The sequence below is a fragment of the Lissotriton vulgaris genome, chromosome 2_1, assembly GCF_964263255.1.
Source record: "Lissotriton vulgaris chromosome 2_1, aLisVul1.2, whole genome shotgun sequence".
In the NCBI taxonomy this organism is placed as follows: Eukaryota; Metazoa; Chordata; class Amphibia; order Caudata; family Salamandridae; genus Lissotriton; species Lissotriton vulgaris.
In genome coordinates this window covers 1,830,112,149-1,830,138,953 of record NC_141687.1, presented here as the reverse complement: position 1 = coordinate 1,830,138,953, position 26,805 = coordinate 1,830,112,149, and the positions used below count along the sequence as shown (strand labels likewise).

At 43.9% G+C, this 26,805-nt stretch overlaps 1 protein-coding gene across 1 annotated transcript in view; it reads left to right on the top strand.

The window, feature by feature from the left end:
* NOX5 (NADPH oxidase 5) overlaps positions 1 to 26,805 on the top strand; it is a 226,376-nt gene that overhangs the window by 147,414 nt on the left and 52,157 nt on the right. Inside the window, exon 9 of the mRNA XM_086958956.1 lies at positions 6,198 to 6,340. Coding sequence (XP_086815082.1) covers positions 6,198 to 6,340 — 143 coding nt within the window. The remainder of the gene's footprint in view (positions 1 to 6,197; positions 6,341 to 26,805) is intronic.

The window sequence follows — 26,805 nt, the reverse complement described above, 5'->3', positions numbered from 1 at the left end:
TTGAGTCGATTCTTTCAATTGTAACAAAGCATTGTGTTCGTCAATGGATATATTATAAGGGGTATGAGGTATATGCTTAGTGATGTTTTGCAATTTAGAGGTCACAATTTTTTCAAAAATTCCTATTTCTGGGTCAACTTGATCCAGAGAAGGAGTAAAGGTCGATTTCAGTGACAGACCAGATCTGTTTAGTTCCGGTAACTCATTTTCTTGATGGGAGAAAAAGTTTTTCAAGCGTATTTTGCGAAAAAAACTTATCATATCGTTAAATAGTTCGAACTTATTAAGGCCAGAGTGTGGGACAAACGAGAGACCTCTTGAGAGTACTGCAATGGTAGCTGGGTCGGTGTTATGACTACTCAGGTTGAAGATAGGTATTGTATTCATTGTCTCCAATACCTTGCATTTCTTGTTTCCAGATATCTCTCCGTATTCTGTTGATTGTCCTGGAATTGAGGTTGATAAGGGCCCTGAGGTTGATATGTTTGGTTCGATGGGTATTGATCTTGTGGTGGATACTGTTGGTTGTACTGATATTGTTGTGGTTGCTGATATTGGGGTTGATAGTTCGGTCTCCAATTTCTTCTCGCTTGACGTCTCCCTAAAAAAGGTCTATAACCTCGATTTGATCTGAAACGATTGCCCCTAGGTTGATACGGTGGCATACTAGAATTACTTCCTGAATCTGAGGAGTTAGAAAAGGTGGAATACTTTTTTGATCTTGGGTCTGTAGGGGTATTATAATCTGGGTCATTTTCATTTTCCTGGGCATAAAAGTTGTCTGCCAAGTATGGATATACTTTTTCCATACTAAAAAAGTGTAGATCTTTCTGATATTTATCCATTTTACGCTTATATAGATAGTCACTATATGAGTTTAGGTCCATCTCTACATTTTCTAACTTTTTTTTGATGTCCGTAATTATTGTAGAGTTTTTGATCTTATCTTCAAGTTCTGTAATCTCTTTGGCTAATTCATCTAGAACCTCTCTTACTGTTTCTACTATAAGCATCATGTGGTCCCTTGAACATCTATTAGAGATGAGGGACCAACGCTCAAGAAAATGTTTTAAATGGATAAACAGCCCTGGAATGTTCTTTACCTGAAGGCCCTGCGGGATAACTCCTGCTTTCAAGTAGTCCAAAATAAACTTACCATGTAACTCCGTTCTTTTACTTTTCTTTTTTAGGGCTAGTAATTTAAGTAAGTCTTCACATTTCTCATTATTTGATGTGTGTCTGGTATCGAAGCTGACCGAAGAGCCTACCATGGAGGCAAATTCTTCGTCGCTAAAGCCATGAGATTTAAGTGAGGCCATAATAGATTTGGTGAATGACTATAGTATCGGTAGAGTGATGAAGTGACAAAGGATGAACAAGGACAACGATAAGATAAAGACTAAAGATATAGATATGTGAACAACAGAACTGCTGGATGAATTTACCCAAGAAAAATATCAAAATGTAAATGAATAAATCAGTGCTACATAGATCTGGCAGAACAGCAAAATAAAGAAAGTAACATGTTCGAATATGTCAGATACAAAAATTATATACATATAATAACATTTAGAAAAAACAATTATTCAAAGCAAACCCCTCATGGACAGGCCATGAGTATAAATTCTATGAGAAAGAAGGGGCCCCTACAATGTAAACAGTTAGCTACTCGTAGGGAAGGTAAACTATGTAGAGAAAGGTAGTGTAGCTAAACTCTAAGGGAAAAGATACTCCCTGAATCAGAATCTAAACAGAATAATAGACCCTATAAAACAATCAAATAAATGTGTGCTGAAACGAAAATTTATACAAAAATCCTTTATTTTATTATATATTATTTGTTTTTTGTATATTTTGTTTGTTATTTATATCTTTTGTGCAAAATTCATTTACTTTTTTAATTCATTGTTTACATTAAAGAAGAAACTTGATGTGTATTCCATAATATCAAGAAACATTAATAAGTGAGAACAGAAAAATTTACATAAACACAATTACATATATACATTAACCCTGTGATATACGAAATATTCAGTTGTTGGTAAATTGATGAAGGCAATGCGGTTGAGTGGAACTACGTGCTTCTGAGATCAGCGCAGCTCACGCAACAGCTTTGATATCAGTGAGCAGAGAACAGAATGTTACTCTTTCCATGAATGGAGCTGTGCTTTTTATATTTTTTTGTACAGTTTTTAACGTGACTTGAGGGTATTAGAGTGATCTACCAGAAAAACAGACTGTGTTACACATTATTTTGGCGCAAAGAGATTACGCGACTTGCTTACAATCACAGGATGTTGAGCTGAGACCAGGATACTAACATGGTTCCCCAGTTGGCAGCCACAGCCCCCAGGCCACCCATCTCCTCCCTAATAAAATGCCAGACAGAGGCCAAAGACTGACCTATTTGATGATACTCTTGTATGCTATCAGGTTACATTTTTATATATAATTCACGCATTCGCCAGAGCTTCATGGCGCTAAGAGAAATTAATCAAACACAACGTAGATTGATTGAAAAGCAAGGGTTTCCTTTGCTCTTATAACCTGAGACTGCTGATTTCTAGAGTTAAGATGGAAGGGAGGGAATTTCGAGCCTTGGCTGCCTCCTCATTTTTACCAGTCTCACCTGAGGAATAATTAGGCAAATTTGATGAGAATACCTACTGTTGAGTTGGAGTAAGGTGCTTAAATATGGCTGGCCTGGTGTTCTTCTTGCTTATAGACAATTTCTACTGCCATAAAGAGGGCCACAGTGCAGTTTAAGCAAGGAGGCGGTCATATAGTTACATTTTTCATCCCAACAATCATTTGTGCTGCATTGTGGAACAATTGGAGATTGTTCATCACTTCTTCAGTTGCTACCAAATAAATGTTTTTGTCGTTGCCCAGTCATGATTGGACCAGGATAGTCACCACTGTAACATGTATAGCGGTTCAAGAAAAAGTAGAAAAGCTTCAAAAGGAGTATTTTTTCAAAGCCTTAACTCTGATGGATTTGGGTTTCTTTGACTCAGGAAATGAAACTGATCCCCATAATTGTGAGTCTAGATTTATAAGTAGTATATTTTTCTTGCAGAAAATCAATTACAAGAAATACGCCAGTGAATAAATGAAATGTAGGGAGCGAAAGTCACCAACTTCAACTCAGAGAGCACATGGCTGTCTTGAGTTGCAAGTTTTCTTTACACATTTCCCCACATGAATCGTTAAGGGGGACAGATGTCCCTTCTCATAGTGGTTGGCACTTGTAGCTCTCCCAGTAGTGGTCGGTTTCCTAAGGGTATCCATACACCGGGAATATGATTCAGCTTCTCCTCCTGGACAGCCTCTTCTCCTGCAAGGCCAGGCACAATCCTTGTCTGTCTGAGCAGACAGTTAGGCCTTTAAATGCCAGGCAGACCCTCAGCTTCTCCACCAAGATGTACAGACTTTAGGTGACGTCCTCTTACCTCTTGGAGACTGGCTGTCATGCAGACACCAGCCCTGGTCTCCCAGCAGGACTTTCAGTACTCTGCAGAGCACTTCCTTCCATGGTCAGTGAGGCAGCTTGGAATTGGAACAAAGTGGGGTGGTTTGTGTATAGATACTAAATTTCCAGATGGGCGATGTTGACCTCTGTCTAAGGTTCTGGAGCAGTTTGCAATGGTTTCCTTTTAAGCTTTATATTTTAGCTGTAGTGCAGATAGCGTCTTTGTGCAAGGCGATGGCTAGTTTCAGGATCATTCAAAATATGGGCACAATGAAGTGTGAGGTCTCTGTACCTGGCTCTCACCAGCCTTCCTGAAGTAACAGTCTGAGACAGAAAAAAAGGGCAGGCCAGGCCCATAAACTTCCCATCTTTTGCCAACAGAATCTGCTGATTCATCTGCTTTCTCCTATCATCCACCAAATTGCAGTGCTCAGGAAAGTCTAAATTGTAATCACTTGCTAAAAGGTGCTCATATAATTTCTAACGGTCGCCCTATCTCCATCCTCTCACACGTGAATGTCTGGGTATCCACCCTCCAGCTTCAGGAATGCAGGAGGTGCAATTTACTGTTTCAGGAAGCTGTATCCACCCTCTGTCTTGTGGCATGCTAAACTAGGGGCCATCCAAAATGTATCCCACTGGTCCTAGCAAATGCACACAATCTCATTGTCATGTATGTGCCACACATACACAATGCATACACACACTTGACACACATGTGAATGCTCTGTATCGTACTCTGAAGTTTTACATGAGTGTGACCAGTAGGTTCCACTCACTTCTAGAACAGAAAAAGGGTCTGTTTAGGACTATTAATCTTTTTAAATCGGTACACTGCCACTAGTGCTTCATGTCAACAACATAGAATGCAGACATGTGTCCCATGTCAAAAAAGAGGGCACAATTGATGGACCATTCCAGGCCATAAAATAGGTTCTAGAGCCTGGCTTGAACATAGACAGGCCTAGGTCTCAGTTCACATGCCGAATCCAATCTCAACAAGAGGTTAACCTGCCAGCATCCACACCCAGAAAAGAAGAACTGAGCTGGGACTTCAATGCTTACTTCAAGATACTGCAAGCAATCAATAAACTGAGAGGAAACTCTCCAGAGAAGGCACCTAAAAAAGACAACATTTATTTATTGTGAAGCAACAAGGAAAAACTGTCTGAGTTGAAGGAATGTTAAAGGTCTAAAATTACAATCTGTTTAACAAATGATCAGGCAGGAAGTATTGCCAATTCCTTACGAATCTTGAAATTACACAATCATGAATTTAACATATTTCCAAAACCAAATTAGAATATTGGGGATTTTTGGAGCTCCACTGACGACGATGGAACAGCAGCGGCCTATTTAAACTGGTATAGACAGACCCCCTGCTAACAAAATTTCAGTGTTCGCTATCTTTCTCTTTCCCCTTCCCTTCAAAATATACAATTGGACAGGAGAAAGGGATTTCAACCTCTTGGTTACTGATGCCTTTATTTTCTCAATTAAGATGTTATGCCCTCATGAGAAGGAATGTTCTAATAGTTACACAGCCCACTGTAAGTGGGCTATACTGGCCATTAAAGGTCCTCTCCCTTGTTAAAGGCCCTCGCCTTCGGCTCGAGTTCTATAACCCTGGAGCTAGCCTTTAATGGTCGTAAAGCTCACTACAGTGGGCTATAAATCTATAATCATGTTATCACAGTCAGCAAAAAAGACGGTGAAGTAGCTCTGCTGTGTTTCTGCTAATATGTTAGGCAGACTGCTTCAAGGGGTCGTATCTATCTAATAGCACTTTATGTGAGAACAGGGGAAGATGAGGAGCGGTGCTGGTTATTCCTGTGATGGGCGCAGGTAACCGGGGGTAAGGGGGGTTGTGCTGGCTATACCTGAGCTTCTCCCGCCAGTGACGGCCACATGTGCGAGGGAGTGTGGGGGATGGGGGGATGCCACTGCCCCCAAAATTTGTGTCACCTGGGGAGGGCCGTCCCCCCCGCCCCTCCTTGCTACGCCACTGAACACTTCCCCGCTCATGGGTCAGGCCTATATCAGATATCAGCCAGGGTTCCTCTCTTCTAACCTTGTTGCACATTTCATGTTAAACACAGACTGTATGTGACCACTTTTGGTGACTAGTAGGTAACCTTCAACAATAAAACTGTTGCTCTTAACAGCAGGCCAGACAGAGTTCAGCAAGTGGTTCTCTTGATTAACAATACTGAGCTTCTGATAAGAGGTCACACAGTCACTATCACACTCTGGTAGCACTGCTGCACTTATGAGGTCAGGAAGGCAATTGTGAGTGATCCTCTGTGCAAACTCTGCTTTGTTTCTCATATTTAGGCAGATTGATAATAGTGAGTTGTCCTATCTACTAACAATGGTTAGTTACGGATGATAAACAAAAATCAGAAAGTGACCCCCCTCGCCGGAGCTTCTGTATGTCTGATAAAGATTCAGACAGAAGCAACTAGTGGATTTCTCTGCTAACACTGCTTTGCATCTGATGGGAGGCCAAGCAAAACTAGTTAGAGTCTCTTTCTTTCTATACTTACACTTCTGCGCCTGCGATAAGAGGTCAAACAGATACCAGAAGTCTTTTAATTCATAGATATGTCTAATAATAGACCAAACAAAGACCCAATAGTGAGATTCTCCGCAAACAACAATGAGATTCTAAGATTTGACAGAGACAACACGTTTCAGTAACCATGTTATGCTTCTGATCCTGCAGATTTCCTATGGTTGCATATAAGGTCCCTTGGGCAGTGGACCAACAGACTGTACGAGTACTTTAGGCATCTGGAACCGATGATCCAAGAACCAAAGCCCCTAACCCGAAACCTGAGAGCCAAGAGATGCCAGCGCTGGATGCAGGTCTGGACAAGGCAGCTTTCTGTGTACAATTTCTCAGCTTCTTAAATGTTGGCGCAGTCAACTTGCTGCAGTAATATGTGGCAACAGCCTTCTTTGAAAATATTGTTCCGTCTAGTTGCAGGACTCAAGTTGATGTGTTGGCTCTTGCTAAACCCTGGCTTGATATTGGTGTAAATAATTAATTTAACTGATAATTCTTTTGACCTGATCCCTGCCTGACTAACATTCAGTCACAGAATATAACAGAAGAGTATTTTAAAACACCCAGAGTCTCAAAAATCTTGAAATATCACAACTTTCCTTTTAAAACTCTCCCTACATACCGAAGACTACCTACATGCATCGAAAGCCTACAGCGCAGGAATCAGAATACATATGATGATGCACCGGCAACGTATCCCTAAAAGATTAAAACAGATGTACCTAAATACTTCGGGCCTCTGTTTTACGTATGGAGATGCAGTGGAGTTGGAGGTTCACAAATGGTGGGCATGTGACCTAATAAAAACATATTAGAAAGAAGTACTTAATTAATTAATTAATTGCAGGTTTATATAGCGCTAGGATCGACTCCCGGAGGAGTATCTCCGCGCTTCGACCGCTGCGAAACCCTTCCTGGCTTCCCTGAGAGATGGTCCCTTAGTGGGTATCTCCAGGGTGAGACCAGGCATCCCCGGCGGTCTGCTGGGGCCGTTAGTGAAGATGAGGCAAGCTAATGCCCAGAGTTGCCGAGTGTGATCGCTGATCAGAGTGGGCACCGAGGCGAGAGAATTATCGAGTCCGCTGACCCTGGTCCAGAAACCTGCCACGTCGGGAATCGAACCCTGGTTCCGGGCCGTCCTCTGCTCTCGGGTCTGCCGCCTCTAACCAGTGAGCCACACTACTTCACCACTTAGCCATGTTGTCTAAGTGGTGAAGCGAGACCCCCAAAGCCATTCTACTATAAACTGGGGGCTGGTCCTGCTCCCAGGGGAAGACAATACAGAAGACTCCACTACACCACAAGTTAGGGACACCAAGGGGCTTATAGCTGCTCATTGTGAATAGAAAGAAGTCCCACAATTGACAAATGGATACACTCTCCTTCGCAAACCAGGGACTTAAAAAAACTCACACATGCCATACAGAAGCAAGACTTTTGATAACCTATGGAGCTCACTGAAGAACGATCTAACATTGCACACCTAAGAGACTTTCCATCAAACCTGAGGGCACTGCAGCTTTTTGGAACAAGCGAACTTTAAACAAATACTTTTGATTTCCAATGAAATCCACTGGTGGGGAATGAATGGTCTCACTTGACTGGTGCCTTGGGGCAGGGGGATAAAACAGGAAGGAGAGCAAAGGGGGAGCTGTTGGGAAGTTCAAGAGTTGTGATCTATAGGACATTGCTCTGTGGAACAGGCTGAATTGTTGGTGAAATGGGCACATTAGCTAAAAAGTCAAGGCTGTACTCTACTAGCCAATATGTTACTATGCTGGTGTTCGCTGGAGCATTCCATTGACTTTTATTTTGTTTGAGAACAAAACACTGTCTTGCAGAACCCTCCACACCAGGGGTCTCCAAACCGGTCCTGGAGGGCCGGATCCATGCCAGATTTTTTGGATATCCCCATTGAGATACATGTAGTAATTTTAAAAATCTGGCATGGATCCGGCCCTCCAGGACCGGTTTGGAGACCCCTGCTCCACACACTCAGTGGGGGTTGTCTGTTTCCAAAAAGCGAACTATAGAGCCATGAAAGATAAACCTGTGAATGTTCTAAATACTAGGTGAAAGAGAGCAAAGTGTAATATTTGTGAGGGAAACGGGAATCATACCTATATGAACGACAGTGAATTAACTAGGAAATGTCATTGTGAGGGTCCCTGACTCCACATGGATAGCATTACAGATTTCGATCCTTAGGCCTGATCTCCAGGTGGTTTTCCAGAGCCCTTGCTTTCTCACAGAAGACCACTGTAGATACAGAGGCATCTTGTGAACATCTAGAACACCTCCATTTGAACACAAACATTTTTCACTGAAACAGTTTAAGGTGAAATGGTTCATGAGTTGTCAAGGCTGTGACTGGGACTCTGGGCAGGGTAGGGAAGTGTATGAATGGGTGACACGAGGTTGGCAGAGCGATGGGTGAAACTGCGCAGACGGGTGGGACCTTTGTGAACGGGGGGGCGGAAAGTGGGCAAGGCTGTATTTGGAGAGAGGTGAATGCTAGTGTGCACAGGAAATGTACCTTGAATGTTGGAGCCGTTCTGGTTGTCACTCAAGTACAATAGGAGACACAATACTGCAAAAAACATTTGAGGGACTTACTAAAATGGATGATAATTTTGCTTTTCACACAGCAGTTTTTATAACACATATTTTATAGATTTTCTATCATCACGTAAACAACAGGGTTGACACAAAGCGTTTTCCATAGGTAATCACAGTAAAAGAGATACATTTTCCACATTTGGGTGCACAGGAACAGATTAGCAATACCAAAATGTTCTCATCAATGTTCCCAGATCATGTTTTGTTCACATGCAACGGTATAATGTCATGAATCAATGCTACGATGTCCTCACAGGACAGTATCCTTAATTGTAGGCATGTTTTATCTTATTTCTAGATTATTAGGCTCTAAAACAATTGTTCAATTTCTACATGGCTTTGCCAACTAATCAAAATGACAACTTCCAGTGTTCAAATTCAATATGCTTCAACAGTGGCTTGCATTATCATGCATGGTGCATGGTGGCATGACACCAATATATTCAGATTCATCTAATGTGAAAATAGTGCATAATTAAATAAGTAGAAGTCTAAAATTAGGGTGTTTACTCCGCCAATAAATGTGTGGCCTTCAGTAAAATATATATATATATATTTTTTTTTTGGTATTCAAACTGCTTTATTGCATAATAAGGAAAGTACACTGCTGTGCTCGCCTACAACCCGGAGGCTGGCAGCGTCATGTCCATAGTGATATGAAACGAAAGCAAGCAAAGATAAACACAGCCCTGTTACCGGCAACCCGGAGGCCCGGTGGCGACAAACCATATCGATAAGGGAGCGCCTGGTGGTGAGCACAATAAGAGGAAGGGAGTAGAAAAGAAGGAGAGGAAAGCAAAGGGGCGGGTAGGAGTGGGGGTGGGGGGAATAAAACAGAAAAAAATGAGGAGAAAGGGGGGGAGGGGAGGGAGAAGGGGAGGAGGAGTATGTACATTGCAGGATTTGCAGCAGCAGAACAGGTTTTACCTTCAGTAAAATATTTTTGAAAAATAGCCATGTCAAATTTGGAAAACGAAAAATTCACATGTGGGGACTTCATTGCAAAAGAGGGGCAACTGATTGTTAATAAAATTGACTTCAGAACACAAAGCATTGGAATGTTGTGCCATAGTTATCAGTAAATATAGTAGGTTAGCCAACATTCATATGTAGACCAGATGTCTCACCAAAGAGCATCATCATCTGTAAGATATTGGGCCCAACATATGAAGGTCGGTGAGAAAGAAGAGAACGACGTCAGCATATAAATATATATATATATATTACCTACTGGCGGTCGCCAGTAGGTAGTTATAGTTAGGATTTTTTTCAATGTTAAATCTGAAAATTCTATTTGGAATAACTTTGGCGCCGGTTGACGAATCTGCCTGAAAATTTCCTCAAAATGGCCTCGCGGCGTTCCGGTCCTTCCCTGAAAGTTTGGGGGGGATTCGTCAAGCGGGGGCCGAGATAAAAGGGGGGTCCCAAAACGCGTTTTCCCCATGTTAATTTCCATAGGGCGGTCGATTTCACTTTTAGCCCGAACGGCTGAATGGATTTCCACCAAACTTGGCAAAATTGTAGGGACTGGTAGCCCGATGTGCCTTTGCTATGTCTCAAGATATGTGCTCCAGTGGATTTTGAGTAATTAAGGTTCAAAAAAATATATATATCTATAGCCGCGCTCCGGTACGCGCACCGGTACACGCACCGGGCGCTTACCGCGACTTGCGCGCAGAAAGCTGATTGGCTCTGGGATGTCTGTAAACATTCTAAACAGTCCGGAGCGGCCGCCATCTTGTGTCTCGGTAGGATCGAGACACGAGAGGTGGCCAAAACAAAGAGGGAAATGACCATAAGGGGGCAGAGTAGACCCCCCTTGACCCCCTAGGTTTGATGTGGGGGCCATAAAAGGGCCCCGCGGAGCAAAAAAAAAATTTAAAAAAAATTAGATTTTCGCGGGGTGAGCGCCCGGTACGCGCACCGGTACGCGCACCGGTAAGCGTACCGGGGAGTGTACCATGGGGAAAAAGAATGACAGTTTTAAAAGTAGCTGTTTAAAAAAAAAAATGTTTTGTTGTTTTTTTTTATACATACACATACATATATATATAAATGCATATGCATATATATATATATGCATATATGTGTATATGTGTGCGTGTAGAGAGAGGTAGAGAGGTAGAGGTGTAGAGGTAGAGAGGTAGAGAGGTAGCGGTAGAGAGGTAGAGATTAGTAGAGAGAGAAGAAGAGAGAGGTAGAGAGGTAGAGAGTAGAGAGTGAGTAATAGAGAGTAGAGAGTGAGTAGTAGAGAGTAGTAGAGAGCAGTAGAGAGAGTAGCAGAGAGTGAGTAGTAGAGAGTAGTAGAGTGAATAGTAGAGTGAGTAGTAGAGAGTAGTAGAGAGTGAGTAGTAGAGTGAGTAGTAGACAGTAGTAGAGAGTAAGTAGTAGAGTGAGTAGTAGAGAGCAGTAGAAAGTGAGTAGTAGAGAGTAGTAAAGAGTGAGTAGTAGAGAGTGAGTAGTAGAGAGTGAGTAGTAGAGAGTGAGTAGCAGAGAGAATAGTAGTGAGTAGTAGAGAGTGAGTAGTAGAGTGAGTAGTAGAGACTAGTAGAGAGAGAGTAGTAGAGAGTGAGTAGTAGACAGTAGTAGAGAGTGAGAAGTAGAGAGTGAGTAGTAGAGAGTAGTAGTGAGTAGTAAAGAGTGAGTAGTAGAGAGAGTAGTAGAGAGTGAGTAGTAGAGAGTAGTAGATAGTGAGTAGTAGGGAGTAGTGAGTAGCGAGTAGTAGGGAGTGAGTAGTAGAGAGAGAGTAGTAGAGTAGTAGAGAATGAGTAGTAGACAGTGAGTATTTGAGAGTAGTGGAGTAGGAGAGAGTAAGTAGTAGAGAGTAGTGGAGAATATTCCAAAGTTTGGCACAGCACCACTTTCACAATGAGTCCAATCAAATCATATCACTTAGAGTCCTTATTGAAGCGCTGAATCTTGGTGTATATTCAAATGCTTTTATTTTCCTTAAGTTTATGTACCACAGCCAGCCGAAAGGTTTCGTTCTGTACAACAGAACTTCTTCAGGGCGTTCTTATTTCCTTCAAGTTATGTCGGTATCCAGTTGTCATATAACTAGATATTTCTTCCAAATGTTAGACGAGACATAAGTATATTCTTATTCAAAGTGACTAGGTATCAATTTTACCCACACAATTCGGGCAGACTTGAGTAATTTATAGCATCCTCAAAGTCAGTCTTTCAAAAATTCCAAAGTATAGGACATGATAATCCAAATCCAAATGTTTCTCAAGAAAAGTAATTTACAATCGTTCGGAATATCGGTGTTTGGGCAGATATGATCCAGGGACCCCCAGTATGCAAGGGGAATTAGTCCCCCCTCTACAAACGCGCCAGTGGCCTGCATTGCAGAGAGGTGTAACAAGGGTGTGGCCTCATTACACTTCTCTGCAATGCAGCTCCCTCGCGCATACTGGAGGCTCCTGGTGGACCAGTTGACCCCAGGGACCCCCAGTATGCAAGGGGAATTAGTTCCCCCTCTGCAAACGCGGCAGTGGGCTGCGTTGCAGAGAGGTGTAACAAGGGGCATAGTCTCATTACACCTCTGCAATGCAGCCCCTGGCGCATACTGGAGGTTCCAGGTGGGCTAATTGGCCCCCAGGGGCCCCCAGTATGCAAGGGGAATTAGTTCCCCCTCTTCAAACATGCACGGGGGCTGCGTTGCAGAGAGGTGTAAAAAGGGTTGTGGCTTCATTACACCTCTCTGCAATGCAGTCCCCTGGCGCATACTGGAGATTCCTGGTGGGCTTTCAGGTCTTATATAGTTAGGAATTAGCATTAAAAAAACCTTTGAAATTCACTGAAAAAACCATAGGTTTCACACCAGTTATAGTTAGGAATTAGCATTTAAAAAACCTTTGAAATTCACTGAAAAAACCATAGGTTTCACACCAGTTATAGTTAGGAATTAGCATTTAAAAAACCTATTAAATTCACTGACAAAACCATAGATTTCACACCATTTATAGTTAGCTGGAAATTTTACTGACATAAAACCATTGAAATTCCCACGTTATAGTTAGTTGGACTCACTATAACTTGCGCGCCTGTAATGCACTGCTGATGACGTCACATATTACATCACTCATGACATGGTCAGTGACATCACTCATGACATCACTGATGACACCATCCTTGTGACAGAGTGACAGACCTAATTTCAGTGTAATGTAACGCTTGAAACACATATTCAAAAATAGAAACAAACATTTTCAAAAAAATGGAGATACCCAAACCAGTAACAACAACCAATTCAGTAATTCCACCATCTATATACACATCCACTCATTCACCAACAGTTCTATATAGTCACTCATATATATACTCACTCATCATATGTAGTGATACACCTATACATCCTGTTACACATCAGCAGTCATCCAAAAGTTACTCACACACATACTCACACATGCAAATAAACTATTGAACATCCATTTATTTGCATATACATTTATACACACACTACCACCTTACTTCTAAGGAAACTTACCCATACTTACTCTCTTAAACAATCACTTATAGAAACACATACTTATTTAAACAGGAACTCCTACAATCTCTCACTATATATACTATACTCACTTATATACATCAATACTCACATATACTAGATTAAAACATATGTCGTTACTAATGAAGACACTAGTGAGACAGTCATTCACTCACTAACACACACATATACACACTCATCCACCCATACAGTCCTGCACATATGCTGTCTTCAAAACACATACAAACAGTGAGTCAGTCACCAACCCCTGCAGCCACTTATACACAAAGAGAAACACTGATACAAACATTTAAATATTTAAACAATACTCGCTAATATATGTATTCACTAAGATACACGTAATAAGCCAGTTACCCAACCAATTTTTTTTAAAAAAAACATCCATTTACACACTTATTTAAACATTTATTCTTCCATCGACCTTTACAAATACATATATAAAACAAATTTATTTTTCAGAAAGACACACATTCACTGGATGGTGTCATCAGTGATGTCATGAGTGATGTCACTGACCATGTCATGAGTGATGTAATATGTGACGTCATCAGCAGTGCATTACAGGCGCGCAAGTTATAGTGAGTCCAACTAACTATAACGTGGGAATTTCAATGGTTTTATGTCAGTAAAATTTCCAGCTAACTATAAATGGTGTGAAATCTATGGTTTTGTCAGTGAATTTAATAGGTTTTTTAAATGCTAATTCCTAACTATAACTGGTGTGAAACCTATGGTTTTTTCAGTGAATTTCAAAGGTTTTTTAAATGCTAATTCCTAACTATAACTGGTGTGAAACCTATGGTTTTTTCAGTGAATATATATATATATCACCTAATTGTCACATATATGCCTTAAAGAATTTGGACGGAAACCCATTGGAGCCCCGATGCCTTTCTGAACCTCAGTTCCGACAACACAACATTAAATTCCTCTACAGTGAAGGGGGCCTCCAGATTCCCAGGCCTCGGTTGACAGGGCCTTTAGGGGCATGTCCTCAAAGAAACTTTAGATCTCCGAACCCATCAAGACCTCTCTCTTGGCGTATAAGGCTGAATAGAAACCATCAAAGCTGCCCGCGACCGGCGGTAAGAGTAACGTGTTCAGTTAAAGTCTCATGAATGTGGGCTTAATATGACTGATTATGTAGATGCCACGGGTAGAGCCCCCAACAGAACGGTGGCCGGCGCGGGGCAATCAGGAACCAGGCTACGACCGGGGAAGAGTCTGAAAGTCTTCTTGGCAAGATTGTGGCCTCTGACACTTTGTGCGCATAGTCCCGAAGAATGAAAATGTAGTCAAGTCTGGAAAATGTTCCATGGGGCTGGGAATAAAAAGTGTAGCACGCGGCTTTGGGGTGATGCGACCTTCAAATGTCCACCCACCCCACCAGGGCACGAGTGATCTCAGGCGGGACTCCCTTGCTGCCCCCACAACCCCAGGGCCCCCGCCACCTGTCTATGTCAGGATTAATAACATAATTCCAGTCACTGCCCACGACTGCCAGTACATCTGGTATTTGAGCCATGCATCCTCTACCAGGACTACATAACTCTGACTGAGGGAAAGAGGGCCTAAATGGTGTCAATTACCACCTGTTCCCCATGGATAGTCCTGTGTATCAATATGTACCTGCCCTGTGGGTCCACCCACTGCTGCACCAGGGTAAATGGAACTCCACAATGTATTATAATTGGCCCCCCCTCCCCCCCCGGGAGCCTCTTGTGAAACCTGTGTGAAATTCCTGTGTATACCCGAAACGGGCCAGGCAGGGGGTTTTGGTACCCATGAGGTGTGTCTCTTGAAACAGCAGTACGTCTGCCTCCAAGTGTTTTGCCTATCAGAGCACTGCCCCAACTTTACCTTATCCAACATTCCCCTAACATTCCAGCTGATTTCACAGCCTACCCAAAGAGACCCCAGTGATGCTATCTGTCAACCTGGCACAGGAGTGTTGCAATGTCATTGGTCTGTACATAGGGTTGTGCCGTTGGAGAGCACAGACAATGCAGTTGGTTTGAGAACTAATAACAACTATAGAACTTCCCCCACCCCAATACCTGAAACAGTTGAAGCATCCCCACCTCTGCCCCACCGGGAGGCAGCATAGAGGCTCTTCCAATGGATCCCCACACACCCCATCATCAATGTTTTGGTCTGGGAAGGTCTAGGCATTCCTCACCAGCCACACAGCCCTTGTAGAAGAGGATAGGACTGAAGAAGCCCCGTAATACTGCAGAGTTCAAAGTGACCAAGGAACCTCACGCTTCATGTAAATAATGGTGCGATTCTCATCTTCCGAGCACTGGAGCTTCGTCCCCTGGGGCCCTTTCTGCCCACTCCCTGTCACAGGGCTTTGAGTGCCATGTGTATCTAGAACAGTGCCTGCGCTTTTCTTTTGATTTATCCCTTAGCTGACTGGGTTCTCCTGAGGAAGAGTCCACGTCCCGGGGCAGAAGCATATGTGGCTTCATGTAGCGCATCTCATCAGTCCAGGTGAAGACCTCCTCTGGCTTGTCGTAAAAAAAGATTCTTGACTTATAAACTACACGTAGGCGAGCTGGGAACAAAAACATATATGGGATCTTGAGGTCCCAGCGTTGGGCCTTAGCCGCTGTAAAAGAGTGGTGCTTTTGCTGCAATTATTTAGTGTAATCAGTTAAGATCATAATGTGATGGGATTCATACATGAGCTTCTCCTGGGATCTTGCTAGTTTAAGAATAGTGTCCCATTCATGGTAATTCAGGATCCTGGCTATAACTGGCCTTGGCTTAGCACCTGGAGGGGACTTTTGAAGCAAGGCCCTACGGGCATGGTCAATTACGAAGAAGGGAGGAGAGCGTCCAATGGAATCCATGTTGCCAGCCAGTGTGCCAGGATTTTGCCCATGCCTTCGCCCTTGCAGTTTTCTGGAAAGTCCACAAAGCGAGGTTATTTCTTCGAGCTCCCCCCTCTGCACCCTCTACCCACGTGACTAGGCCTCCAGTCAACTTTTCTAGGGCATTCACTTTCGCCTGGAGTATGAACAATGCATCTTCAATGCCAGAAACCCTGGATTTGGCTTCAGTGATGTTTTCCACTGCATTGCAGAGGTCCTGTCATAATAATGTCACGTCCGAGCCCACAGTGCCAATGTTGGCCTGCAGCATATCTCTGGATTGCATAATCGCGGCCATTAGGGCAACATTATCTGGAAGCAGGCCCAAACTCCCACCAGCATCTGTAGTCTGTGACCCCGGCCCTGTGAAGTGATCTTTTGTGCTCTGCTTTGATGTAGAGCCTGGGGGCTTATCCTTTGTGATGGTGCCGCAGTGGAGACTAACACAGGCTCGCTCCAACTCTCACCCCACTTGCACCCTCGCCGTCTCTGGCAGTTGATACCCTGGCTCCTCTGTTTGTGTATTAGCCCTAGTCACTATTCATGCTCCTGGCTTTGTCCCACAGAGACCAGTAATTTAAAATGGCGTGAACCGGGGAAGGTCCCTCCCGCCCATAGGCCGCACCAGCTCTTATCCCGGCTGCCTCTGTGCATGGGAATGGGCCTCTTCACCCCCAATGGGGGGTTCACCTCATGGACATGAGTCTCTAGATGCAGCCTCTCTTGCGGATGTGTGGGGGCCAGGGGTCCGACCATACGCGGCCCTCACCAGTATGCCTACAGTTGCAGCAGCCCAGGGTCTCTAGTGTGGGCCTGGCCGGCCTCCTGGCGCTCAACACAGTGGATTCCATGCACTTCAATGTCCTGTGGAATCCGCCTCAGCCAATCCGAGAAGCTGCATCTGACCTCCGACTCTTTTGGCAGCCCGCCCGGCTGGAGGGAGCACTCCTGCCGGCCCCTGTCTCTGCTGCAATGGCCACTCCGGGTCTCCGACTCCTTCACACCACGGTACGGTCTGGAGTCGCACCCACTGCAGCAGCACTGGATTCCAGCAAATGTGAATTGGAGATCCCTGGTATTCACCCCAGGGTCGACCTCTCAGGATGTGCTGCCGCCTCTTCCACTTTCTGCCGCAGACGTTCTTTACATGGTCCCACCACACACTTCGGCACCGCACAGCCTCCAGTCAATGTTCCCGCAGTCAGCGAGTTGGGTACTGTGGACGATCACATACACCTCCTTCCGGCTCACAGAGTTGGCATGGGGTCCCGCGGTAGGCTACCGAGGAAGTATTTAGGCAGGATGCTGCAGGATGTTGAGACGGGATATCGGAGCTCGCCTATAGTGTGTCCGCCATGTTGGAACACTGGGCCATGCTCCCCAATTGAATATTATAAGAAATGTTTCCACTCCTGTTCCGCCAAGGGCCACTTTCCCACAGATCAAGACCTCGCCACAATTGTCATCCTGCAAAAAGTGGGAAACCCACGAGATGTATTTTTGTCATACAGCCCCATCTTTCTCATCAAGGCAGAAATTAAAATCTTTGCCACAATCCTTGCCAACCAACTCCTGTCATTGCTACCCTCCCTTATTTACCCAGACCGGTGAGACTTCATGCCTCACTGATGCATTGCACATTGCTTTGGAGCCCAGACAAAGGTTCAGCGATCCAGCTGCCCTTATGCTTTTGGATTTTGGGCAAACATTTGATTCCTTGCATTAGGGATTTCTGGCCTAGGTTCTCTCCTTCCTGGAATTTGGACAATGTTTCTTATCCTTCATTAGGGTGCTCAATGCTCATTCCTGGGCACAAGTCAGGTTTAACTGTGTAGTATCCCCTCCGTTCAAAATCCGTATAGGCACCAGGCAGGGCTGCTCATTCTCCCCATTATTATTTGCTCTGGCTATTGAGCCGCTGGCGGTCTGGGTTTGCTGTGATACTCAAATCTGTGGCTTGCAATGACTGAATTGCCCGGAAGACGACATAGCACTGTATGCCAATGATTTTCTGCTCTATCTATGCCATCCTCACATTACTGGACCCCAGCTTCTCCAGATGCTTTGCTTCTACGGTGATGCCTCGGGTCTGGAGGTCAATTGGGGTAAATCACTCCTCAGCACTGTATGGGGGGGAGGTCAGGAGGTACCTGACTGATAAGACTGCATTCCAGTTCGCAGATTAAGCTTTCACTATTTAGGGGTGACCATTGCTTTGGAGCCCGAGCTCACTGGGGCTTGAACTTGTCACTGCTGTTGCGGCGACCAGACATAATTTGGCTAAATGGGCCTCTGTCCCTCTTAATGTCCTGGGAAGAGTGGTGCTTTTCAAAATGATTGCACTCCCACAGTTACTTTACACCCTGCAAAATGTTACCCTCTTCGTCCCCCATCCCTGGTTCAATGGTATATCAGGGTCAATACGCTCCTTTCTGTCGGTGAATAGGACTCCTCGAATAGCGCTTACGAACTGTGTCCAATTGCTCTATGATATTGGCACGGAATGTCCAACATTCGTCTATACAATTGGGCCACACAGCTTCATGAAGGCAGGTTAGTGGGATAACCCAAGTTTCCCCTTTGCAGAGATTCATTCACTAGGACCTCATTGGCATCTCCCACCTTGGGGACGTCGGGAGGGTTTCCCATATGAAGCCATTCTGGGATCTCCAGGGGGAATTCAGGTTCCATAAGACCCAATTCAATTAGGTATCTGCAGCTCTGCCACGCACTGGCAATATATCACCCACTGCTGCAAAACCTGCCAGAGTGTGGACCTCTGGAGATCCGAATCCACTCATCATCACTAGGCTCGGGGGCATCTTGCGATTATTCTGCTCCCTGATTGTGAACTCCTCCGAACCCTTTGGAGCCCTTCGGGCCAAATGGTAATACTGGATTGGTGATCTCGATGATAGCGACTGGTGTGATGCTAGGATGGCCTTGAGGAAACTAGTCATCCCTCTTGTTTACGCCTAATCTAACTCAAATTCCTTCACCTTGCATACTATACTGCGAGACAGCTTTGGAGTATGGGTGCTCTCCCTTCGCCTGCCTGCCCTCAGTGTGAAATCGAAGATGGTGACTGCTTCCATATGGTGTAAGCCTGTCCATTCTTTGCTAAATACTGGTCCTCCATCATTACGACACTACCTGAGATTCTGGGGAGACATGTTCACTGTTCCACTCGTGTGGCCCTGTTGGGTATTCTGGAGGATGCCGCGGGGGCCCGGCGAGCATGCGCTGGTGGGCATGGCGCTGTTTTGGCTAAGCATGATATCGTTCGCCCCTGCATATCCCTCACGCCTCAACTATTAACGAGTGGTGTTCCATGATGTACAGGTGTGCTAAGGCAGAAGAGCCCATTTATTCAGCCCGGAGGTGCCCCGAAAGCATAAGTGGATCTGGGGAAGGTGGCATGAATGCTACAGCCTTGATGGTGATTGCCATGGGAGCTTCTTTTACTGTTTGAAGCCACAATCGGGATTTCATTAAACAGATACTCTGCTCTGTTTTGATCTTTGTTGTAAAATCAATCAAAATGTAGTTTATACAAAAAAAAGAAGAAGAAATGAGCACCGTGATTATGGCATGTGTTGTGTCCTCCGTTCAAAATTATAATTGGCAAGTTTAAGTGGCTTTACATGTTTGAGCCAGAACAATAACTCACTTGTGTTTTTGTCGGTGAATTTCATTCTTTTTTGTGATGGAATTAATTTCCAACCCTTGCTGCTCATGCCCATTGGCCATAAGCAGTCGGGCTGAGCTCAGGACCTGCAGCTAATCCACCCTGTCAACACAATCTCTTCTGTGTATGATCTTCAGCCTTCAGCCGTGCACATTGGGGGATGAGCGCAGGATAATGTTTATTCAAGTTGCACTGGAAATGTGCCTGTCCACTAAAAAAAAATCAGCAGATATGGCATAAAAGAAGAACTTCACTCTGAACGCCTACTTTTATGGTTTGGTGTTAATCTGCTGAGTAGTTTTCAGGATATTTGCAATTAAAGAATGTGCTGAGTGGGAATTAATCCGTTGAAATATAGAGATATTGTGGCTGTTTATGTCCTAAAACTGACTCTAAATCCAGGCTGAGGACCCATTTCAAAAACCTAAGAAAAGTCCCATGAAGAGGGATCTTTCTTACCCCGTCATCCACTTCGGGTCCGCAGATTCAAAGGCTTATAATGTCTGGCTGCAAGAGAAAATATTCCCCTGCTCCCACTGTTACAAGATGCAGGACTTAGACATAGATTCATCAAGGTAAAATCTGCTTGCAAAGGGGCAGATTCTCAGAATCTGCCCCTTTGCGACCGGTATTTTTGCATTTGGGATGCATCATCCCAAATGTAAAAATCGCAAATTAAGAAATCGCAAAATTACGATTACTTGCATTTAAGGAATCTCAAATTGAGATTCCTTAAATGCAATGCATTAAAGTTTAAAAAATAGCGATTTCGCTAATAGGGCTCGCAAATTACCATGAAGTTGATCTTCATGGTAATTTGCAAAAACTTTGAAAAATGCACTAAAGTGCATTTTTCAAAGTTTCATGTTGCGCACGCACATGCCCTAAGGGCATATGTGTGCGCAACATATGTGCACTGATCAATTTCAGGGGTGCAACAGGGTATCCTTTGGAAACCCCTGCACCCTTGAAATCGCATTCTCAATTTGCGATTCGCTAATTGCGATTCGAAAATTGAGAATGTCTTTCCATTCATTCCTATGGGCCTATAGGCATTTTGCGACTCGCAATTTGCGAGTCGCAATTAAGGAATTTTAAGAAATCGCTATTTTTTAAGTGATTTCTTCATGCATTGCATTTTGCTATTCCTTAATAGCGAATCATTATTTTTCGCTATTAAGGAATAGCAAAATGGGTTCCCCACGTTCTGCAAAAAAAAACTGAGAAAGACATAAGGGGATAGAATAAGCATATTCAGACCCCCTGATTCAATCCGGAGAAGGTAATTATTTTTTAAATCGTTTTATCATGGGGCTATTCAACCCCAGAGTACTTGAATTGTCCCCAGATCCTTGTTCGAGGAGAGTTCTAGTACCCAAATTCAAAAAGCAATTTCTCTTACACCATCCTCTGTGACAAATGTTTCTACTACCTCGTGTATCTCTCAACTCTTATTTGAGGGATCTTCCTTAGAATGTGACAATGATCATAACTCTCCCTCCTCTGCTCAGTCAGACATCACTGAAGTTTTTATCTACAATATTTTATCAGCATTTTTTGCACAAACGTTCATAATGAGCATATAATATGAAGCCATCACAGACTTAATGCTGAACCAGGCTGGACAGGTCGAGGGAGCACAGCAGGACACACTCGGGATCTAGGGGTGGCCCCACCATGGCCACTGGCCCGGTCCTGCCAGGCTAGTTATGCAGTGCCTATGCCTTGTCCCAAAGACAACAGTGAACTAATTTTCTGTGGCACCCTCTGGTTGTATACACCACCTTTTCTGCTCCCATGCATGTATCCATTCCAGCGACCCATTATGCCTTGGCGGTGGCGGCTGCCTTGGAATGAGGATGGTGAGGTGCGTAAAAAATAAATAAAAATATACTTCACTGGAAATAACGCCTCTACAAACCACCAATGCAAAGCCCAGGGCAATTTTGATTTGCTTGAACAATTTTTTGGCAAGAGAGGCTCCTTACGATCTGGCCAGGCCAGATAGGAAAAGAAGAGGGAAAGGAATTTAATTTTTTGTTCGGCCTGACTATTGCCATGCCACAGTAGAACAACGTTGGCAGTTTCGTCAACTGATATCTGCTTTTCAAGCCAAAGGCGCTCAGGCTTTTCTTTTGAATCCCTCTAAACTTAAAATAATTTTCAAAGAGAAATCGTATTATCTGACTTATGAAGGGGCAGCTAAAGAGCTTTTGGCTTCATTGTGACTGAAATTGTTAAGAATATGTTGGATCTTTTCTTTTTGTACTTGTATTAGTAGACATATAGTTATATTGCTTTATTGATGGAAATAGCAGAAAACTAACTGGAAAATGGCTCATAATGAAAGCTTAAGACAGAAGGGTGTGGAGGAGAGGCGGCGAGACACCAGATGCTTCTCAATCCATCCATACTAGGGACTACCAGTCCTTATGCCCAAACTGGGGTGGGGTCAAGGGGAAGGGTCAAGGGGAAGGGAAGAGGGGGAGTGGGAGGGGGGGTCACGAGGGTGGGTGGTGGGTGCAAGCAAAAACAGTAAAAAAAAAATTGTTAAGCTATTGGATTGTTGTTCTATCACTATTTTTTCTTAATGGCTTTCTTGAGAAAGATGAATATAAAAATATGAATATGTACTCAATTAATTATCGGCTCAAACAACCTGGTAGTATACAGATAGACAAGGAAGGAAAATGTTTAATTGTTGATGATGGGTAAACTTAGAATCTGTTCTTGGAACGTCTGTGGATTGAACAATAGGAAAAAAAGGGGGATTTGCAATCAGATTATACAAAGTATGAATATAGATATATTATGTCTGCAAGAGACACATATCAGGTGGAATGACAGGAATATGTTTAAGGATTTGGGTCTGCAATTGCTAACATGTACTAAACAAGGTTCTACTACAAAGGGTGTAGCAATTCTTATGAGATACGGAAGAAGACCAGTATGGAAGATGGGCAATAATTGAGCTCGAGATAAATGCTAAATTATGGACAATCTGCTCAGTGTATGCCCCAAATTCAGATGATCCTGAGATTTTATACATTATCTCAGTTTAGAATTAGCAGACTGGCCACCCACCCTAATTTTCTGTGGAGATCTGATTCTACATCTTGCAGATAGGTTTGATATATCTACTGACAGTATATACTCAGGTCAAAAAAAAAGACATATAGTGCTGTTAAAGTGCTGATAACAGAATATGGCTTAAAAGACGTTGGATTTACAAAATATCCTTCTTCACCTGGATCTACTTTCTTTTCTAATCCCCATCAGAAATTTGTACGTATAGATTATTTTTTTGTGAATAGCGGTTTAATAAACAATATATTCTTTAAAATATTTCCCCGTATAATCTCTGATCATAACCCAATACTAATAGAAGTCCCGACAATGACTGGTCCGTCGTCAACCCTTAGATCTTGGTCATTTGATCGGAAACTACTCGCAGGGTGGGGTCAAGGGGAAGGGGCAAAGGGAAGGGAATAGGGGGAGTGGGAGGTGGCAGTGGCAGACTCATCATATCTAGAATTAATGACTGGGTGGATCAAATACTTTTTTCATATCAATAGAGGTAGTACCTCTACTCAGATAGTTTGGGATGCTTTTAAAGCAGGGGTCCGGGGGGAAACACTTTCTTACTCAATTAGAAAACAAAAAAATTATTCGCTTAACATTGAAACAGGTCTCGGCTCCCTGGTTCACTGCGGCACTGTCGGCCGCTCGGCAGCAGTGTAAGGCAGCTGAAAGAGCCTGGCAGTCACAATATGACTCTGTGGCAAGGCTGACCTACAAGACAGCGGTCAAGGCTTATCATCGGGACATTCGCCTAGGAAAAAAAGCCTATCTTGCAGGTAGGATAGAAGCCGCCTCTAACTCCTGTAAGGAGATTTTCACCATAGTGAGAGAATTTATGGCTCCTCGTTCCAATGCAGCCCAAGGTATGCCCTCCAAGTCCTGGGCTTCTGATCTTGCAAATTTTTTCACCAGCAAGATTAAACTTATCCAGGACTCTTTCCCATTGGCGGCGCCCGTGGGGCTGATCAACCCTGAGGACGATTCGTGCCTTTCGGCCCCGCTAGGCCCGGTGCTGGCCGTTTTTCCACCTATCTCAGCTCCTGCTTCCTTAGCGCTTATGGGCAATCTTAAATCTGGGTCGCCTCTGGACCCCTGCCCTGCCAAATTCCTGGCAAAAATGGCGGAAGTGATAAATCCGCTGGCGAATCCACTCCTGAATTTCTCGCTGAGCCAGGGAGTGGTTCCGCAGGCCTGGAAGCAGGCAATGGTCATTCCTTTGCTGAAGAAGCCTGGTCTCGATCCTAAGGCTCCGGTCAATTATAGGCCTATCTCTCTGTTGCCTGCTCTCACGAAAATTATGGAGAAGCATGTACACATGGTGCTCTCTAATTTTCTGGAAACGCATGAGATTCTGCACGCCACTCAATCCGGCTTCCGCCCAAATCTCAGCACAGAGACTGCGCTCCTAGAGGTCTCAGAAACCATTAAAGGGGTTCTGGACGCCGGGGGCAAAGCCATGCTGGTTATGTTGGATTTGTCGGCGGCCTTCAACACCGTCCCTCATGAGGGCCTTCTCGCAAGACTCTTTGAGAATGGCCTACGAGGGACGGTGCTCAGCTGGTTTTCATCTTTCCTAGCTGGCCGTCGACAAACGGTCTGGGCCTCCCCAGACTCCGCCGTGATGCCGCCATTGGGAGTCGGGGTTCCGCAGGGCTCTATATTGAGCCCGTCCCTTTTTAACATCTTTATGACCCCTCTGGCGGCGCTGGCGGAGTCGTTCGGGGCCCAGATCGTATCCTACGCCGACGACACCCAGCTCCTCTTTTCTTGCAAGAAGGGAGGAGACTTTGATGGAGAGAGTATCCGGGATTGCCTTAGGGCTGTTTTTAAATGGTTCCAGCTGAACAGCCTCAAGTGCAATTCAGATAAGTCCGAGGTACTCTTCTTCGGGTGTGCTGCGGAGCCAGACTGGCAAGCTTGGTGGCCCATTAACATGTTTCCTCCGTCCTGTTCATCCCAAGTAGCTAAGAACCTAGGGGTCAAGATGGACAAGGGTCTGACTCGGAGATCCCAGATCCTAGGTGTGACGGGTACATGTTTCGGCCTCCTCAAGATGCTGCGGAGGTTTTTGCCTCTTCTGTCTGAGGAACACAGGAAGCTGACTGTGCAGGCTCTGATAGGCTCTAGATTGGACTACTCCAACGTCCTCTATCTGGGCCTGCCAGAGTATCTGCTGCAGCAGCTTCAAGTTGTGCAGAATGCGGCCGCGAGGGCCACTTATGGCCTAAACAGGCGAGCCAGTGCTGCCGGTCTTTTGCAGACCTTACAGTGGCTGCCTATCCGTAAACGGATTGCTTTCAAGGCATTAACCTTGGCCTACAAAGCTCTTCATGCTGTGGGAGCTAAGTATCTCCAAAGGAGACTCGCCTTTTACCAACCGGCCCGCTCTCTCAGATCAGAATCTCTGTTTCTGGCGGCTGTGCCACGCGTAAAGAGAGCTCGCACTGGAGGCCGCTCCTTTGGACTGCTGGCGCCACAGCTGTGGAACACCTTGCCGCTGACACTCCGGGGAGCTACTAGTTTACTCGCATTCAGGAAAGGCCTTAAAACCTGGCTGTTTGCTCTCTAGGTTGTTTTCTGGTTTTTTTCTGTTTCTGCTTCCCACTTTGTTTTTATTACTGTGTTGTGTTATTCTGCTGTAGGTCTCATTATTAAAAAGCGCCGGGACACTCTCTTTGAGTAGCCGTGCGCTATATAAAAATAAATATAACATAACATAACATAACATAACAAAATAGAAAAGATTTATAATCGAGTACGAGAATGGGAGGAGAAACTTGCTAAAGCAATCTTTAAACATCAGGATACTGATCAAATTAAAACTATACTAGATATACATAAGGCTAAGGTCGATGAAATCTTCTCAGCTAAATTGGCGGAACAACTAGCTACGTTCCGTTCTCAGATCTATGAAATGGGCGAAAATTCTGGAAAAATACTTGCAAAAAGAATCAGAGAGAAAGAAACTTTAAATTTTATTAGCGCAATTCAAGATGAAACAGGTCAGATCCATAATGATCCGGATCAAATTCTTGAGGTATTTAGACAATTCTATTCCCAAATATATAAAAGTGATAATGTGGTATATTCTCATGATGCACTGCTAAATTTTATAGGAGAAAATAATTTCACAAAATTAAATGAGTTACAATCAAATTCTCTCGAAAAAGATATTACATGGGATGAAATTGAATCGGCAATACTTTCCTTGGCTATGGGAAAAGCTATGGGCCCTGATGGTATCCCTCTCGAATTTTTTAGAACATTCAGAATCGTAATAAAAGAAGACCTTATATTGACATTCCAGGAAGCTCAGAGAGGATGTCCAAAGGACTCGTGGAGTCAATCCACACTGATGGCTTTTCTTAAAAAATATAAACCTCCCCTAAATCCAGCATCCTTTAGACCGATCTCTTTAATAAATGCCGATAGCAAGATCTTTTCCAAAATTTTAGACACCCGTATGTCAACAGTAATATTATCTATCGTCTCACGATGGCAACATGGGTTTATCCTAAATAGAGACACTGCGGATCATGTCCGAAGAATAATCGCTATGATGGACTGGGCTCAAACTAATAATAAATCCATTGGAATCACCATGTTGGATGCCGAGAAGGCATTCGACAGGGTGGCATGGCCTTATTTATGGGATATGCTGGCTTTGAAAGGCTTTGGCCCAAAAATGATTAAGGCTTTGAAAACCCTATATCTATCACCATCATCATACATTAAAATTGGATCTTGTAGGTCTAGTCCATTCTCTATTTTCCGCGGTACTCGTCAGGGGTGCCCATCATCTCCACTGTTATTTTCTATTTATATAGATATGTATCTTAACAAACTTAATCAAGAGGAAGACATAAAACCTGTGGAGGTGGCAGGGACTTCGTATAGGGCTTTAGCATATGCTGATGATGTGGTAGTGACTACCACTGATATCTCAAAGACAATTTCAAAAGTTAAAGAGATAGCGAAAGAGTTCGG